The 19564-nt window shown below is 36.1% G+C and overlaps 1 protein-coding gene across 1 annotated transcript in view; it reads left to right on the top strand.

Moving 5' to 3' along the window:
- LOC148943695 (voltage-dependent calcium channel subunit alpha-2/delta-1-like) overlaps window positions 1-19564 on the top strand; it is a 193288-nt gene that overhangs the window by 155279 nt on the left and 18445 nt on the right. Inside the window, exons 16-17 of the mRNA XM_089101204.1 lie at window positions 8029-8258; window positions 12234-12372. Of these exons, the coding sequence (XP_088957330.1) occupies window positions 8029-8258; window positions 12234-12372 (369 nt within the window). The remainder of the gene's footprint in view (window positions 1-8028; window positions 8259-12233; window positions 12373-19564) is intronic.

The raw sequence follows: 19564 nt of genomic DNA, 5'->3' as shown, positions 1-19564 counted from the left end.
TTTTGGAGCAGCTTAGCGTATCAAGATGAAACTTCTGGGGCATCCACCTGCTACTACTGCTATTAATACTGCTACTACTACTACTACTAATTCAACACTATTTTTACTTCTACTGCTCCTACAACGACCTCTGCTACTATTAAACTAGTACTATTAAGGCTACGCGTATCAAGTTGAAAATTTGACAGAATGAGGTATTTGAGGTGGAACTTGAACTAAATAAAAAGACACTATGTGCTGGCAGATTTTCAAAATGGCATATCTCAAAAAAGGATTTGTGTATTAAGTTAGAGCTTTCAGATTCAGAGAGTGCTTAAAGGGAAAGTAAATTCACCAAAAGGAAATATGTGCACGCTCAGGCCTGGATTTACCCCTAGGTCCCTAGGCCCAGACCTAGAAACGCATAATGCTAGCGGGAGCAATAAATTATCACTGAGTGAGTTTTTCCTGACAAAAACTGGACTGATGTATAAACTGTCAGATGTCTCCCATGAATGGTAGCTGAGAGTTCGGTATTATCCCTCTCTTGCATCACTTTTTGCTCATCAGTTGTGTTCTGTTAACACACAGTTACATGGTTACACACAGTTACAGTTACGTGGGGGTTCAGTTACAGGGGGCTTAGTTAAATGGGGTTGAGTTGCGCGTGGTTGAGTTGCACGAGGGTTCAGTTTAAGGGGGTTCAGTTGCATGAGGGTTTAATAGTACGAGGGTTTAGTTGCACGGGGATTCAGTTGCACGGGGGTTCAGTTGCACGGGGGTTCGGTTATACGGGGGTTCAGGTACACAGGGGTTCAGTTACTTGGGGGTTCAGTTACACATGGGTTTAGTTAAATGTGGTTGAGTTGCACGGGGGTTGAGTTGCACGAGGGTTCAGTTGCATGAGGGTTCAGTAGCACGAGGGTTCAGTTGCACGGAAGTTCAGTTGTACGGGGGCTCGGTTGTACGGGGGTTCAGTTGAACGGTGTTCAGTTGCACGAGGGTTCGGTTATACGAGGGTTCAGTTACAGGGGTTCAGTTGCTTGGAGTTCAGTTACACGGGGGTTCAGTTACAATGGAACCATAATCCGACTCATATAATGAGTTCTAAGTGCATACTTATACGAACCTTTATTCAAGTTCAGATATTTCTAAAGATTTTGGCATTTTTTTTTTAATTTTAGGATGAACAGAGGCGGTGACACGTCAAATAAGGCAGAGCCTTAATTAGATGAAAATAGGCAGTAAAGTGGACTTCATTGGAACTGAACCCCCGTATAACCGATCCCCCGTGCAACTGAACCCTCGTGCTACTGAACCCTCATGCAACTGAACCCCTTTTATTTAGACAGTGAAAAAATAGGTACAAAAGTCCAGATATTTCGATCACACATACAGTGACCGTCTTCAATAGAATTCTCGTCTTTAGTAGTCATTTTCAGTAGATTTCTACTGAAGACGGTCGCTGTATATGTGATCGAAATATCTGGACTTTTGTACCTGTTTTTTTACTGTCGAAATAAATGGATTTTACCCCATTTGAAAGTTTATTTGTTCGTCTTAGAACGGCAGTGTGGTCTAAGAAAACAACACCTAATTTAAAGGTGTTATGTCGAAAATGAACCCCATTTAACTGAACCTTCGTGCAACTCAACCCCCTTGCAACTCAACCCCATTTAACTAACCCCCCGAGTAACTGAACCCCCATGTAACTGAACCCCCGTGCAACTGAACCCCCGTAAACCGAACCACCGTGCCCGTGTAACTGAACGCCCGTGCAACTGAACCCCCGTGCAACCGAACCCTCGTGCTACTGAATCCTCATGCAACTGAACCCCCTTTAACTGAACCCTCGTGGAACTTAACCCCCGTGCAACTCAACCCCATTTAACTAAACCCACGTGTAACTGAGCCCCCATGTAACTGTAACTGTGTGTAACCATGTAACCATGTAACTTTGTGTTAACAGAACACAACTGATGAGCGAAAAGTGATGAAAGAGAGGGGTGATACTGAACTCTCAGCTACCATTCTTGGGAGACATCTGACAGCTTATAAGTGACCATGGAATTCCTGTGTTGTTTTAAAGTAACTTTTCTGTGAATAGGCAATGTAGTGGCAGAGTGCACCTGGCGACAATAAATCACATTAGTCAAGTTTTTGTCCGGAAAAAATTACTCAGTGATAATTTATTGCTTCCGCTAGCATTATGCGCTTCTAGGTCCGGGCCTCGGGAACTAGGGGTAAATCCAGGCTTTAGCGTGCACATATTTCCTTTTGGTGAATTGACTTTACCTTTAAGCACCCATGAAAGTTCCAACTTAATACAGAAATCCCTTTTTGAGATATGTCATTTTGAAAATCTGCATGCACATAGTGTCTTTTGATTTAGTTCAAGTTCCACCTCAAATACCCATTCTGTCAAATTTTTAACTTGATACGCTTAGCCTTAATAGTGCTAGTTTAATAGTAGCAGAGGTCGTAGTAGGAGCAGTAGAAGTAAAAATACTGTTGAATTAGTAGTAGTAGTAGCAGTATTAATAGCAGTAGTAGCAGGTAGATGCCCCAGAAGTTTCATCTTGATAGGCTAAGCTGCTCCAAAAAAATTGCTGATACACCTGAATCAGCAATATGTATGTTATTGCAAGTTACCAATTGTTAAAATGTAAGGTTTTTATAGAAGGGATGATCGTTAAAACTTTGTAGGAGGCTCATTCGATTGGAAATTGAAAGTTCAATTTTGAAGAAATAAAGGTAATCACAGGACAATCAGCCTTTGCCTCTTAACCGACACCCCCCCCCCCTAAATACATCCGATCAAAATAAAAATAAACATTTGGTTCAAAATAGTCTGAAGATCAAAAAACCATACCTTTGGGGTTAACAACCCCACAAGCAGCATCTGGGGAAAGGGCTGTAAGTTAAGCTAGTTGCTCATTGCTAACACATAAGGTTTTTGTAGAAAAAAACTGTGTATGAACTTGGGGGGGGGGGGACTCATTCGATTGGAAATCAAAATTTCCAGTGTACTTTTTCAGAGTTAAAAGTGATCGGAGGGCTTCCACCCTGCCCTATTTTTCCCCCAAATACATCCGATCTAAATTTTGGGACGGCCATTTTATTTAAAACAGTTTAAAGGTTAAATAACTATACCATAGTTAAATAACTACGGTTCATAACCCTATTGTGTTTTACCCAATGTAAGTACGGTGGTTGAGTTGCACGAGAGATCAGTAGCACGAGGGTTCAGTTGCACGGGGGTTCAGTTATACGGAGTTTCAGTTACATGGTGGTTCAGTTACATGGGGGTTTAGTTAAATGGGGTTGAGTTGTACGGGGGTTGAGTTGCACGAGGGTTCAGTTCAAGGGGGTTCAGTTGCATAGAGGGTTCAGTAGCACGAGGGTTCAGTTGTACGGGGGTTCGGTTACACGGGGTTCAGTTGTACGGTGGTTCGGTTATACGGGGGTTCAGTTACAGAGTGGTTCAGTTACACGGTGGTTCAGCTACACGGGGGTTCAGTTGCAGGGGTTCAGTTGCTTGGGGCTCAGTTACATGCACACCGAATAATATCTTTGCACTTCTCATACATTTATTTTCTATTATACAAATCCTCCAAAAAAAAACAACAATGTTGTAAAAACCACCCCGCTTCACAAAAAAAGAAGCAAACCCATATTTTATGACTGCCAAAAAAAGTAATGATATCAATTTCTTCGCCTCTGTGCCATAGCAAGACTCGAAAACCAATTTTTGACAGTAAAAAGAAGTTTAAATATTAAGTTTTCAGCCCTGTAGTGACAACACAATCCTGAAATATCATTTCGAAAGCCTAAAGAAGTTAGAATTTTAAGTTTCCCCTCCTTTAAAATACGAAAAGAAGATTTTCACCTCCCAGTTGGCTTTTGTGGTAATACAGATTCCCCTGATAAATCTAAATTTAATTGAATACTTTTTGGCGGTGATGCGTCATAAGTAAAATCTAACAGAGACCAAACAAAGAAACTGAAATTTTGTTTCATACTTGGTTGGGAAAAAAACGGTAAGGTGAAGTTGGGTAATGAAAAGATTGATCAGGTGGATAGCTTCACTTACGTTGGTAGTATCAAACAGTTCGTGGTAACGAACTGTAAGTAAGGAGCGACTTGACTCAACTGTAACCGAAACTCTAAAAAACTAAATTTTGATGCCAGTAGATATATCAAAAGAATTGAGTTTTCATGCTTATTTCAAATATATAAGTTTTATCAATTTTAGTCTTACCCATCAAAAGTTACGAGCCTGAAAAAATGTGCCTGATTTTCGGAAAAAGGGGAAAACACCACCTAAAAGTGATAGAATGATAGAACGAAAATCACACCATGAGATTCAGTGTATCAGAAAACCCTACTGTAGAGGTTTCAACATACTATCTGCAAAAATGTGGAATTTTCTATTTTTTACCAGAAGAAAGATCACGGATGCGTGTTTATTTGTTGTTTTTTTCCCCAAGGGTGATCGTATCAATCTAGTGGTCCTAGAATATCGTGAGAGGACTCATTCGAACGGAAATTAGAAGTTCTAGTGCTATTTTTAAGTGACCAAAAACTGGAGGGCAACTTGGCTCATTTTCTTCCCAAAGTCACCTGATCAAAATTTTGAGATAGCCATTTTGTTCAGCATAGTAAAAAAATCTAATAAATATGTCTTTGAGGATGACTTCATCCCCCACAGGTCACGAGGGAAGGGTTGCAAGTTATGAACTTTGCCCATTGTTTACATATAGTATTGGTTATTGGGAAGCATACAGACGTTTTCATGAGGGGTTTTTTCTCGTGGGGAGGGAGAGGGGGTTACGTGGAAGGATATTTCCATGGGGGAAGGGACATTTCTATGAAGGGGGTGCTGGATTTCCCAGCATTATTTAAAAAACGACCAGAAATTAAATAAAAAACAAGTTTTTTCAACTGGAAATGATGAGTAATATCAAAACTTAAAACGAACAAAAACTGTTAAGTGCACGAGGGGGTTCGCTCCCTAATCAGTGCCTCACTATTTACTCTAAAGTTTTTTTTTTAGTACTTTCAAAAGAGCTATCTATTCTAATTAAATGGCCTTTGTGATTCAAGAGTTTGTGATTCAAACCAAATACGAACTTTATTGTAAAGAGCTAGGTATTGACTAGGGGGCGAACCCCCTCATATACGTAATAAATTCTGTTCGTTTTCAGTTTTAATGTTGCTCCTTACTTTCAGTTGAAAAAAATTGTTATTTTTATTTAATCAAACAGTTCGTGGTAACGAACTGTAAGTAAGGAGCGACCCGGCTCAATGGTAACCGAAATTCTCTAAAACGGGCTTTTGATAGCAATAGATACATCAAAAGAATCAGATTTCAACGCTGAATTCAAATATATAATTTGCATCAAGTTTAGTCCATCAAAAGTTACGCGCCTGAGAAAATTTGGCTAATTTTCGAAAAATAGGGGAAAGACCCCCTGAAAGTTATAGAACCTTAATGAAAATCACACCATCATATTCCGCGTATCAGAGAACCCTACTGTAGAGGTTTCAAGCTCCTATCTGCCAAAATGTGGAATTTTGCATTTTTTGCCAGAAGAAAGATCACGGGTGCGTGTTTATTTGTTTGTTTTTTTTCCACAGGGTTGATCGTATCGACCCAGTGGTCCTAGAATATCGTGGGAGGGCTCATTGGAATGGAAATTAGAAGTTCTAGTGCCCTTTTTAAGTGACCAAAAAATGGAGGGCAACTAGGCCCCCTCCTATGCTCATTTTTTTCCCAAAGTCACCTGATCAAAATTTTGAGATAGCCATTTTGTTCAGCATGTTCGAAAATATTATAAGTATGTCTTTTAGGATGACTTAATCCTCCGAAGTTCCCGGGGGGAGGCTGAAGAATAAGAAGAAGAAGAAGAAGAATAAGTTTATTTAACAAACAAATTACATGAATAACTAATTTTCTAAACTGGCCGACGGGGAGATGGGCTCGATGTGTCGGCCAAAAACATAAAATAACAAATAAAGCATATCAATAATGAAAAAAAAGAAAAAAAGACACACATGGTAGGAGATAACAGAGGAGGCCACCCCAGCGCGAGAACACCACAACAAATTTCATACTAAAATCCAAATTCACCAATTCCAACATCCAGGCAAAGAACAATTTTTGAAATATGTTTTTTCATAGAAAATTGGCTCTTGAATCTTCGGGACACATTTATTAAATTAAATTTATTTGCAATATGAGAAATCTGGTATCTGATTGAGAATCTACCTCTTTCAGATTTAATTGGGGGAAGGCGATACTTCTTGGAGCGGACATGGTGGGCAGGAGAAATGGGAGTCTCAATTATGCCCAGATCATGGAAATAATTTGCCGAAGATTGGATACCATAATACCACATTGCTGTATGTAGGTCTTTCAGTTGTTTGAGATTAAGTATATTGGGAAAAAGATATAAAGTTTGGGTTTCTGAAAGATTTTGAAGCCTCACTGGGCGATGAACAAAAGTACCCAGGATTCTAACCGCCTTATTTTGAATTATCTGAAGAGGTTGGAGATGGACCATAAATGTGTTGAGGTATATTACAGGGCAATATTTAAAATATGATTCAATTAGAGAATGATATAAAATTTTAAGGATGGAAAAAGGAAATACATGTTTCATTCTATGAAGGCAACCTAAGTTATGGGCAAGTTTCAATCTCAAATAATCAGAATGCTTACGGAAAGATAAAACCTCATCAAGCCTCGCTCTTTACGCTAAAGTTTGACTTTCTCACAACTCTATTTTTTTAAACAATAAAAAAACTTTAGCGTAAAGAGCGAGGCGTTGAGGAGGGGACAGCCCTCTTTATATACGTATTAATTTCTGTTCGTTTTAAGTTTTAACGTCGTTCCTTATTTTAAGTTAAAAAAAAAACTTGTTTTTATTTGTTTAATTATTAGTAAAGACGGTGGGAGCAGTGAAGATGTTAAAAATAGAATAGCCAAGGCTGAGTGTGTTTTTTTTTTTCACAGTTAAAAAAGTTTGGAAGAATAGGAAGATAAGTCTGCGAACCAAGATTAGAAATTTGGAAGCTACAGTGATGGTAGTGGTGAAACATGGCTCTGAAGCATGGGCGCTCCGACAAGTGGATGAAGATTTGCTAGATGCTTTCCAGAGAAATTGCGTACAGATTGTTCTGGGTACCCGGCTGACTGACCGTATTTCAAACAGTAGGCTGTACGGAAAGTGTGGTTCAATCCTGCTTTCTAGGGCTATAGTGAGAGAAAGGTTGAGATGGCTAGGGCACGTTTTGCGACCGAAGAATGATAGATTGCCGAAAATTGTCCTTTTCGGCCAACCGTCTAGGGCTAAACAGAAAGCCGATCGTGTGCGGTTGGGGTGGGAGGATGTCACAAAGAAAGATTTGAAGGAAATTTGAGCCGCTTGGGAGGGTGTAAAGAGGGAAGCTTTGAAATGATCAGGATGGAGGAGGAGTGTGCGTAGCTGTGTAGGCCTCAGGCGGCATGGTGCTGCGGTGAATTGTTTGTAATAGTTCTAGTAGTTAACAATTAAAACTTTTTTACAAATCAACTATTAAAAACCAATTACAAAAATAACTTAAAAGTGTTACATCGTCCCAATCCCAACCAGAGTAAGCAGTCCCATCCCAAAATCTACCACTACGCTAGGGAGTGTGCACCCCCCGTGCCCCCACCTGGATCCACTACTGTGTGTAGATAGCCCCATGTCCCCCTGTGTTTTTTTTTTATTTAAAGTCCTAATCTCTTCTAGCTTAGTTCTTAACCATAGTTACGAGCACATTTAGTTTTACTATCTTCACATATTTCCTAATAAATATGAAAAAACGTCCGTTGAAGTACAGTTAGAACTATAAAAATAATAATAATAATTTATTATGAGCCAAAAAAACAGGCCATATACCACAGTATTCTTAAATACACTCCACAAGAAAAATAACATAAAAATTAAGTTTCACTCATTGATGTCAACAATATATATACCATTTATATTGTCATTCTGATAAAGATTTGAACTGTTCTAGCTTTTGCCTTGTTGTTCCTGAAAAGTATCTGCGGATGGACGTTGAACCTATCAAGAAAACCAATAATAATACTCTCCTCGATTTGTATGCGAGAGATGTCTTACGGGAAAAGAATGCTAGCCTTTTGATAGCTCCTTGGGCGCAGTGTTCATTTGGGAACTCTTTACGTATCTCCAGAATCGAGGGGCAAAATGGCATAACTCATGTATTTGATCGAACTTTAAATAACTGTAAGTATACAATCAGGCAAGGATTTATCAATAAGCTCATTAGGCCCGGGCTTAGGGTCACAAAATGTCAAACGGACCGGCAAAAACGTTTGGGCCTGGAAGCGTCAAAGCTTTTAATCAGGCTTTGTATATAATTACTAAGGTACTACAAGACCATGGTAGCACCCTATAAATATAGTAGCTAAAACCAATGCTATAGGATATTTCGTCTATATCTATTTATTTACTAAGAAACCCATCAAATTAAAATGAAGTACGCAAGACAAAAGGAACAGAAGAGTGATTAAAAGGAATGAAAAACTACAAAAAAAAAACAAGTGCATTAACTTACTATTATGCAACAACCGTCAACATGTGCAATATCCGTCATTAGCGAAAGAAAAAAACAACAACAAAATAACGCATGGTAAATTAAAATAATCCCCACTGCGACACATGTGGAGTGTATGAAGACATACGTCACATCATCTTCAACTGTAGAAAATATAAAAAAGAGGGGGAAATGCTAAGGAATTGCTGTGAGAAGGTATTTAAGCCATTCACAGTGCGTTTTGTTCTGGGACATCACACATCTCCTCCTTGGACTAGAAAACTAAGAACAAACCTATTGGATAAATTTCTAAAGACTACTGGTTTAGTTCATTCCCTATAAGTTTTTTTCCCCCTTTAATAGTTGATTTGAGAGTTATCACATTTACTAATTTATTTGTTTTTACTATCTTATCGGTTTATATTCTTATATATGTGACAGGTATAATTTAAATTTGTCTTATTTATTTTAGTTGTGTTTTATGTGTATTTTGATTGATGTATGACAAAACACAGCTGCGTTATTCTGATTTCCGTTTTTCAATGCAGGCAGTTGCTGCAGGTGAATAACCCCCTACTAATATCAATATAAGTAATACATGATCTGGTTCAGTGAGTATTGACTGATGTGACACACAAACAAGCTAGTGATTAAGGACTGTTCAGGCTTACGTATACAAAAAAACTATATGTGTATAATCCTTATACTCCGCGGCCGTTCATACTAGGGAAAAATTGTACACCGAATGCCTTTAAACATCCTATCAAGTTTTGGCAAAAAATTCAAAACCTAAGAAATGTTTGATTGTGATAAACTAAAGGTTGTTGCTGTTTGTACAATTGTCATTTTGCTCCATGAACAGAGTCGGAAACGCAAGGCCAAGGAAGAAGAACTGAGGGCACAGAAGAAAAAAAAAATTCAAAGGATGTTTTTGGAGCAACCATTCGCGATAGGCATAGTCAATATTTCAACTGGCTTTCTGAAATAACTTTATTGAATAATGCAGATCTCCTTCAGCAGTGGATTCGCATGAAAAAATTACAGTATGATAAACTTCTAAAGTTCCTCTCACATCATCATCTTATGGCTAAACGGGACACTCGGATGCAAAAGGCAATTAGTGTTGGTGAAAGGTTGTGTCTCACACTAAGGCATGTAAGCTTATCAAATGTTGTCATTGACAATATTTAGGGGTATCCTGTTGTGGAGCCATCTAACCTGTTATGGAGCCATATCCATTTCTTGATAAGGAGACTGCAATAGCCTCCCAGATAGTCCTGATAACTTCTCTATTGCTATAAAACTTTTCAGATTTCTTATAAAGATACTCTCTTTTTTTTACAATGTCAATAAAATATTCCCAAAATTCCACACTTTTATTGTTCCAAGAACTCATTTTTAATATAATATTTTCTTCTTTTTTTCTTAATCACACGTGACACAAAAGTCAGCAGCCTATTGGTCCTGAATAGCCGGCGTATAATTTTTAGCACAGAAAATAGGACTCGCTTCTATTAATTTTTAACACTCTGAGATAAGCGTGTACAAATTTTACCACAGATTTTCGTGTACAGGGCGCATAATTTTATGAATTATACGCCTAATTCACTAGCGTGAACGGTCCTTAAGACCAAATTAAGATTGAGTCAACTGACTTTGTTTGGGTAAGACAAAAAATTTGAAAATCATAGAATGGTGTAACTACTTTGCATACGTTGTTTGTTCTGAAGCTCGTTATACTTCTCCGTGGTTGAGGGGGAAAGGGTATAACTCATGTGTTAAATATTATAATTATATAATCACACAAGAGCAAAAAGGTATGGAGAAATGAGGAATTTATAAAGACAATGGCTAAAGTCAGTTTTAAGTTACCATTTCGTCCACAAATCCAACAGCTGTCATCAGTGAAAAATAACAAAAAAAGGAAATAATTTACAGTACAAAATTCGCTACATATCCTTAAAGCAAAAATTAAATAAAACTAAAAATTTTAGGTCGCAAGACAATAAATGGAGCATTATGAGAGGAAGCTAATTTAATTTTGTAATTATTTTGAGTTAACTATTTGTGCTAATTATTATTTAATTTTTTCATTTCATAATCATTTGTAATTACCATAATTATTTGAGCAATAATTTTGTAATTTATTGTTGTAATTATTCATTCGTTAGGAAACCAGTAGCAAATTCTAAATGAGTTTTCCAGTTCTATATCCAGCAGGCTATGTCAAGCAAATAATAAGCAAATTAAATTATAATTATGAAATAAATTAAAAAATTGTTTCAAAATACTACAATAGATTTTTAAAACCAAATTAACAGAACATCGGCGTCAAGGCTGCAAATGTTGGGCTAAACTGAGCATAGATTGACTCCTAGATAAACCTGTTTGGCTAACAATCCAAATCTAAACATTAACGAATAAGAGTATTTAATTAATGTTGATGTTATTTTAAAATTAAATATAAAAGTAAAGAAAATACATATAAACAATTTTTTGTTGAGTTTAAAAAAATGGTAAAACCCCGTCCCCAAAAAATTCTTTCTCCCCCAAAAAATCCTAGATATGGCCCTGGTTTCATCTATTAGTTACATCTCTGGAAATAGCTCCAAAAGATAAAGCCAAATGAATAACAATATATTAGGGAAAGTCTTTTTTTTTTGTAAAACTATAGAACTGAGAGAATGCCTTCTCTTAACAATAGATTAAAACCAATATTTGTCACTGGAGCCAATTAATTAGTAGCCTAAAGACACACCAACCAAAGATTTAACTCTAAAAACAAAGCTAAATGATTAAAAAATCAAAAGAATATCTTTTTTCATAAGTAGTTTTAGTAACGTGTCTGCAGAGCATTTGTGCCGTGTTCTAGAACTTCGAAATTGTTGACACCCAGTAAATTGCTGATGGCGTATAGAAGCTTCCAGAAAACCCATATAAAATTGTAATTAAAATTTTTATTTGTTAATAACATTTAAAAATTGCATTCATTTCATAATATTTAAAAATATAAAATAATAATAAAATTTAATACAAAGAAATCAATAATGATTAATATCTATTTTTTAACAATTATATTTCATAATATTTAATTGTGTTATGTAATAGTCATAGTAATACAATTTTTTTTAAAATATTGTTAAAAAAAAAAAATGCATGCGTCACAACAATGCTCAGAGGCAGCACCTTGTGAAGGACTGAATACAAAACAACATTAACAAAAACAATTCAAATAGTCAAAAAAGAGGAAGAAATTACGAACACATGAAAAGGAATGAAGAGCATTTACTCAAAGGACAAAGGAATGAATTGCGGTAAGTTGCAGTTAACTAATGTTGAAATGTCACTGGTGACGTTTATTTGAAAGGATTTTACCAAAAATTTTTGCCAGTCCTAATTATAAATTCTGTAATTTTAGTCACATATCTCTCATAGTTCTTGTTCCAGTCGCTTAATTTTATTGGCACTGAAAGCTTTATTATCAGTCGGTGTTTTGTTTTAATCACTTACTAGACTAATTGATGCGCTTTATTAATGAGGTAATTAACTAAAATACTAAATATTGGGCTTCTCAAAAATAAATATTTATTTTGGATCATCGCAAAAAGTGAAATATTTTTGATAATACTATTTTCTTATTGACTACAATAAATGTTATCTTTTAGGTGATTCCTCAGTAGTTCAGCATTTGTACTGGGATCTGGACGTGGCTTTAAGTGCCGTTAAATCGTGGCACAAGCAGGGTAAAGGGTCTTCAAGATTCATTGCCACTCAAGGAGGACTGGCTTTTGTTCAAAATCAAAGGTACACTAACCTTAGTACTTGTAAATTACTCTGATTGGTAGATCAACTGTGTTAAGAGGCGTAACAATCTAAGAAAGATACATCTTTTCTCCCATAAGATCGGACGAGGTCCTAAAAATTAGACTCTCCCGCCGAATAAAAACAAAATTTATATTCATTTTGCTTTTTACAATAAAATGACAGCAATCATGATGCACCAAGTTGCTGTGGTTTGCAGAATAACCCTGGGAAGCGGTGACATGTCCCTTTACATTCCAAAGAGGTCAAATTTGGAAAGGAAGATTCACTACAAAATAAAACATATTGATTTCCCCTCACCCAGAAAATAAAAACAGTCCCTGTTTTTTCGGTTTTAATCTTAAAAGTGTCTAATTATTTCAGTTAATAGGACAAAAATTTATTTTGCCTTTTAGTCAACTTCGGGATAAAAATTGTTTTAAGTTTTTTTTTTTTTTTTATTTTGTCCTTAGAGTGATTTGGAGCGATTCGGCTCAACAGTAGCCTAAACTCTAAAAAACGGAATTTTGATAATAATAGTTGTGTCAAAAGAATTGGCTGTTAATAGTGACTCCAAATATATCCAACTCAATAATTTTAACGTTATTGATTAGAAACCTTTTGATTTTTTAAATAAGTAATTTACTGCAATTTCTTCATAAGAAAGTTAAATATCTTAAAACCTCCTGTCGTGATATTTTGCATAACTGTAACTATGATCATCATTATAACTCACTTCTCAAATTTTCCAACAATTGTGGAAAGATATAGGAGTTTGGAATTCCTCTAGCGTTTTTGACTTTTAAGGGGATGAAAAAAGGCTTCTGAAACTTTCAATACTGAAAATTAGTTATTCAAATATACATTATGTACGGGAATATGAGCTTTGGAGGAAGAAAGATTAAAGCACAGATAAGATGAAGAATAGATAGATAGAGTAAATATGGCTTCTACAAGAGGAAAAATAGGGGGGGGGGGGGCAAATACGAATATTCAAATTTTCGGCCTGTCTTTCTAGGCTATATGCCATCAAGCAGATAGGCATAGATAACGTATAAGTAATCCTAAGTAAAATCCTTTCCCCGCCAAAACAACTTTCCATGAACATTTGAAATCTATACCCCAGCCTCGAGACAAAACAGGACAGACTTATGGAAATTGTAGCGTTAGATATTAGAAAATACGAATATGATTTTTGAAATAGAGTAAAGGTGATGAGCGTGAAATTTGGTAAACATAGAGATGTTAGTCTTATTTTGGTAGGAATTAGTTTGTTAAACTTATCAGACTGAAAGCTTTATGAGATTAATTTTCAAGAAAAGACCAGTATGTAGTTTAAAAGGGACTTTCCGCGCTTAGCTCAAAAATTGAGAAGCCTATGAATCATCTGAAGTCTCTGAAGCTTCTGAATCTTCATCCATCACCTATCTGGTTCTTCGTTTTGATGACTGTGAAATGAAATTCGAATCAACGGATCTGAAAAAGCTGAAGTTAAGACTACATCTTTACATGATGGGACAGAGATAGATAGATATTGCTACAAAAGCCTCATCGGGCCATGGCAGAAACAAAAAAAAAGCAAACATTTACGGGCTTAATAAAAAAATATATATATAGCAACAAACTATTGGCGCAGCACAATAATAACACAGCATAACAAAACACACGTAATAAGGCACATAATACCATAATAACTTACTTACTTACTTTTACTTACTTTCGGTGGGAACCAGACGATGATCCATCCTGCCCGGCACGAATGGACGATGGGATGGCTGTCGTAGTCTAACCCGACCTATCAGCAGCAGCCTCTTCTGCAGTCTTCAGCTAGTCCTTATCCCAACGACATCTGTGTCGGCGGAAGCCACCCCAAGGATCCAGGTCACTCTTGAATGTCTGCCAGAGATTCTTTCTTTGGCAACCTGATCTCTGTTTGTCTCTGTAGAAGGAGGTCGTAGGTGAGGACATTGCGAGATATGGTTCTAGCTGGTTGTCGTAGTGTGTTTCCCAGGAATTTTAGTTGTTGTTGTTTTAAGATCACCGAGAGGGGGATCTTCTGGGCACAACACCTCGAACCTCAGCGTTTGGGATATGAGACCATAGGCTGACCCCTAGTATGTACCTCATGCGGCGATAGTCGAATACTTCTAGTGAATGTATTTCTTTCGCTTTTAAAGACCAAGTTTCACAGGTGTACAGCAGGGTCGATCGAACAGTTGCCTTGTAGACGTTCATCTTCGTTTTGATTCTAATTTTATGTCTATGCCAAAGCGACTTCTTCATGCTTGTGAAGACACCCCATGCCTTTTCTATTCGAGCTCTAACATCAGCTTCTGCAACTCCGTTCGGTGTTAGGATTGAACCAAGGTAGCGGAACTCTTCAACAGTCTCAATGGTTTAGCCCTCTAGTTGGATATCTGGATAGTTTGGGGCGTTTGCTTTCATGACTTTTGTTTTAGACTTGCTGATCATGAGGCCATTTTTTTTAAGTACAGGAGACAGGAGACATCGCTGACCATCTTTTGGAGCTCAGCTGACGAGCTGTTCATGAGACCTGTATCGTCTGTGAAGTCAAGGTCTGTCAGGGCAATCGGGTTGTTTTATCTCTGACCGACAACAAACCCTTTGTGGGTGCAAAGCTAATTCGCCATTATCCATAATAACACACAATAGTCTCACACAAAACAATAAAAATGAAAAAAATCATACCGCAAAAATAGATAGATAGATATTTATTTAATGCTCAAAAGCCACAAGGACCATGGCTACCAAAAAATTACCTAGCAAACAGAAAAACAGCGTCCACCCCGCCAACATTATTTTCAGCACTCACTTCAGCAGCACTTCAGAATTAACTTCTGCAGCATATATAAAAAAAACAAGTTTTTTTAACTGAAAGCAAGGAGCGACATTAAAAATTAAAACGAACGGAAATTATTCCGCATATAAAAGGGGCTGTCCCCTCCTCAACGCCTCGCTCTTTACGCTAAAGTTTTTTATTGTATTAAAAAATAGTTGTGAGAAAGAGTCAAACTTTAGCGTAAAGAGCGAGGCGTTAAAAAAAAACGTTTTAAGTGAAAGTACTTAAAAAGAACTTTAGCGTGAAGAGTGAGGTATTGACTAGAGGGTGAACCAAGTCATGTACGTAATAGTTTTTGTTCGTTTTAAGTTTTAATTTTGAGAAGTTTTTCCGTTGAAAACTCTCTGATCGTTTTTTTAAATAATGCTGGGAAATCCTGCGCCCCCTTCATAGTAGTGTCCCTTTCCCCATGAAAACTTCTTCCATGAAAAGATCCTCCCACGTAACCCTGGATCCACCCCCCACTACCAGGAAAAATCCCCCTTGAAAACGTCCGTATGGGTCCCAATAACCAATACTTTATGTAAGCATTGGGCGAAGTTCATAACTTGCAGCCCTTCCCCCAGGGACTGTGGGGGATTAAGTAAAAAAAATACGTTTTAAGTGAAAGTACTTAAAAAAAAACTTTAGTGTGAAGAGCAAGGTATTGACACGGGGGCGAACCCAATCATATACGTAATAGTTTCTGTTCGTTTTAAGTTTTGATGTTGAAAAGTTTTCAGTTGAAAAGTTTTTCAGTTGAAAACTTTCTGATCGTTTTTTAAATAATGCTGGGAAATCCGGCGCCACTTTTATAGCAATGTCCCTTCCCCAATGAAAACTTCCTCCATGGAAAGATCCTCCCACGTAACCCCTGATCCCTCCCCCCTACCAGAAAAAATCCCCCCTGAAAACGTCCGTATGCTTCCCAATTACCAATACTATGTGTAAGCATTGGGCAAAGTTCATAACTTGCAGCCCTTCCCCCAGGGACTACGGGGGATTATGTCATCCTAAAAGACATAGTTATTATATTTTTCGACTATGCTGAACAAAATGGCTATCTCAAAATTTTGATCGAGTGACTTTGGAAAAAAATGAGCATGGTAGGGGGCTAGCTGCCCTCCATTTTTTGGTCACTTAAAAAGGGCACTAAAACTTTTAATTTCCACTCGAACAAGCCCTCCCGTGATATTCTGGTACCACTGGGTTGATAAAATCACCCCTGAGAAAAAAAACAAATAAACACGCATCCGTGATCTTTCTTCTGGCAAAAAATACGAAATTCCACATTTTTGAAGATAGGAGCTTGAAACCTCTACAATTGAGTTCTCTGATACGCTGAAGCTGATGGTGGGATTTTCATTAAGGTTCTATGACTTTTAGGGGGTATTTCCTCTCTTTTTTCGAAAATAAGTCCAATTTTCTCAGGCAGGTAACTTTTGATGGGTAAGACTAAACTTGATGAAACTTATATATTTGAAATCAGCATAAAAATTTGATCCTTTAGATCTAACTATTGGTGTCAAAATCCATTGTTTTAGATTTTTGGTTACTATTGAGCCGGGTTGCTCCTTACTTACAGTTCGTTACCATGAACTGTGAAAGAGACTTGAAATTGCCGAATATTATATAACGACGAATACCACACTTTAAGGCCGTACCCAGGATTTTTTCGGGAGGGGGGGAGGGTACTCAAATATTTTTTTTCCGGGAGGGGGGGGGTTACACAAAAAAAAACTAAAAAAAAACATAAAAAAAATTTTTATATCCATTTTTGTTGCATTTTTACGAGTCAGACAAACATTTTGGGGAGGGGGGGTTTTAAACATACCTTATTTTAAGATTAAGATGTTAGAGACTAATTATTTAAGACTAATTATTGAACCCAATTATTAAGACTTATTAAACTTGTAGTTATTTGAGAATAATTAAGGGATTATTTTAAGACTAAAAATTTGTAAATAATTTAATGAAATTTATTAAATTAATATCTTGGCTCTATAGTCCAGAAAAACCTGAAAAACGGTTACTTTAACAAAAGGGTAATATAATAAAAATTCTAATAGGGATGTAAATTCTAATAGCGTCTCTAGATCTTTTGATTCGGCTCAAAGCGGCTGATTATTTATTTGAGAATTCTAGCAATTCAATACTCTTGAAAGCACCACCCTCATTAGTAAGAATTTGGGCATTATAAAAATGGTTCCAGGGCACTAAAAACTTGCTTCTTTTTTAACCTTAGTGCTTTTCTTTGTTTCTTGTTATTCTGTTTTAGTTCTGGCTTAACTTACATCAATTAATTAGTTTGGACTGTTTTAATTTGGTTTTAGTTTTAATTATCATGTATCTTATAGTAATTCTTTATATATATATATATATATATATATATATATATATATATATATATATATATATATATATATATATATATGTGTTTGTTAAGCTCTTGAATATAGACCCGAAATATTATTATTATAGAACTTCGTTGCTTTAAAATTTCCTCATTGTTTTACCTTTTGTCATTTTTGAGTAGGAGATTAGTATTGCTGCGGTTATGGTAGGGCCCAAGGATAGTTTTTAGTTCAGTGTATAATTAGGAGTTGAACAGGGTGATGTTGTTATCTTGTTATAAGATTTGTTTTGACGAATCTTGCGTTAAAAATGCAGAAAAAGCTAAGAGAGAATGTGGTTTTAAATATAATAGAAAACATTTCCCAGACCTTGATTATACACAAGATTTCAACATCCTTGATAAAAATAAAAAAAAAATAGCGAAACGAATGAATGTAGGAGGTTTAAAGACTTCAGGGGTGTGACCATATATTTTAATGTTAATGTTGCTAAGTCGCTACGACGAAGTCCCTTGAACTGAGAACTGAGAACTTGAACTGAGTGCCAAAAAATGGACAATGTACCAGGAAGTGCCAAGAGGTACCAAATTGAAGAGGTACCAAAAAAATTGACTAAACGATTAATTTCATTTACTTTGGTAAAATTAGTAGTTAGAAGGCTGGCCAAAACAAGGCGGCCAAAGTAAGGTGGCCAAGAGAAAGGGTGTTTTATCACTGCTGAAAAAAAGTTTTAAAGCATAGAAATATGATTCTTCAAACTACGATTAGAATCCCAGAATTTAAGGAAACTAAAGTTGTCAACTTAAGACTGGGGAGCTAGAGTCAAAGGAAGGAAGTCACAGGAAGGAATAGGAAGCTGAATGAAGCTAGAGTGAAATATGAGTTCAAGTTTTGGATTCGTTTGTGGAACTATATTGGCAGACCAATTTGCCTCTTAATACGACGTAACTTGCTCTCTAAAGGGTTTTACAAATGAATCCTAAGCTTGAACTCATGTTTCGCTCTAACTTCATTTAACGTAAGGGATAAAATATCCTCAATAGTCGTAATGTTTTGAACTTTAAAATGGTTAGACAAAATTATCACAAATTGATATTTGCTGTCCCAAAATCTATCTAAATAGTTGACAACGTTAAGAAAGAATTTTTATTTTTCTCAGGATGGGTGTATTGAACCTATTGTGATGCCTTGACATAAAGAAGAAGTTCAGATTGTCTGCGCCTAGAAGACAAACGTCGTAGCTGTGTTGGCCGCAGCACTAAGCCACCTGAGGTCAACACAGCTACGACAATGAGAATCAATATATGCAAGCCTAACGCATAGCCTTACTTGGGACCGGCGGCAAAGGACCGGCGGCCGCCGGTCTCTCTGTACTATATATATATATATATATATATATATATATATATATATATATATATATATATATATATATATATATATATATATATATATATATATATATATATATATATATATATATATATATATATGTATATGTATATGTATATATATATATATATATATATATATATATATATATATATATATATATATATAGTGAATCTGAATTTTGCTTAAAATTTAAAACACAAATGGCCCCTCAAAAAAAACTTCGAATCGGGCCCCGCACCTAGTCGATCCAGCCCTGCCTATTTAAATACTTAATGAAAATTAGTCCCTTACTTATGTATTCTCGTGATGCTAATTTTAATATCCTATCAAATAAAGAAATAACTACTCACTCCCCTTTTTACTTGGATTGGGTGATTTGACATGAAAGACAAATAACGGTTGTTGTTGGTCGGTTTACAGTAAATTGAAAAAGCTAATTCATTTTTATTTTTATGGATCCAGATTTCCAAAAACGGTAAATTATTTTATTTTTATTTTTTGATTGTAAAGACTAATTCATCTAATTCAAACTATATATTGTATTTCAAATTATATGCCGTGTTGATAATATGACGTCATTTTAGCATATGACATCAAAGCAAATATC

This window comes from Artemia sp. Qi Xiang Cuo, chromosome 15 (assembly GCF_049724085.1).
Source record: "Artemia sp. Qi Xiang Cuo chromosome 15, ASM4972408v1, whole genome shotgun sequence".
Taxonomy (NCBI): Eukaryota; Metazoa; Arthropoda; class Branchiopoda; order Anostraca; family Artemiidae; genus Artemia; species Artemia sp. Qi Xiang Cuo.
Note: the sequence above shows the minus strand (reverse complement) of the source record. Positions and strands in the feature narration are given on the sequence as shown.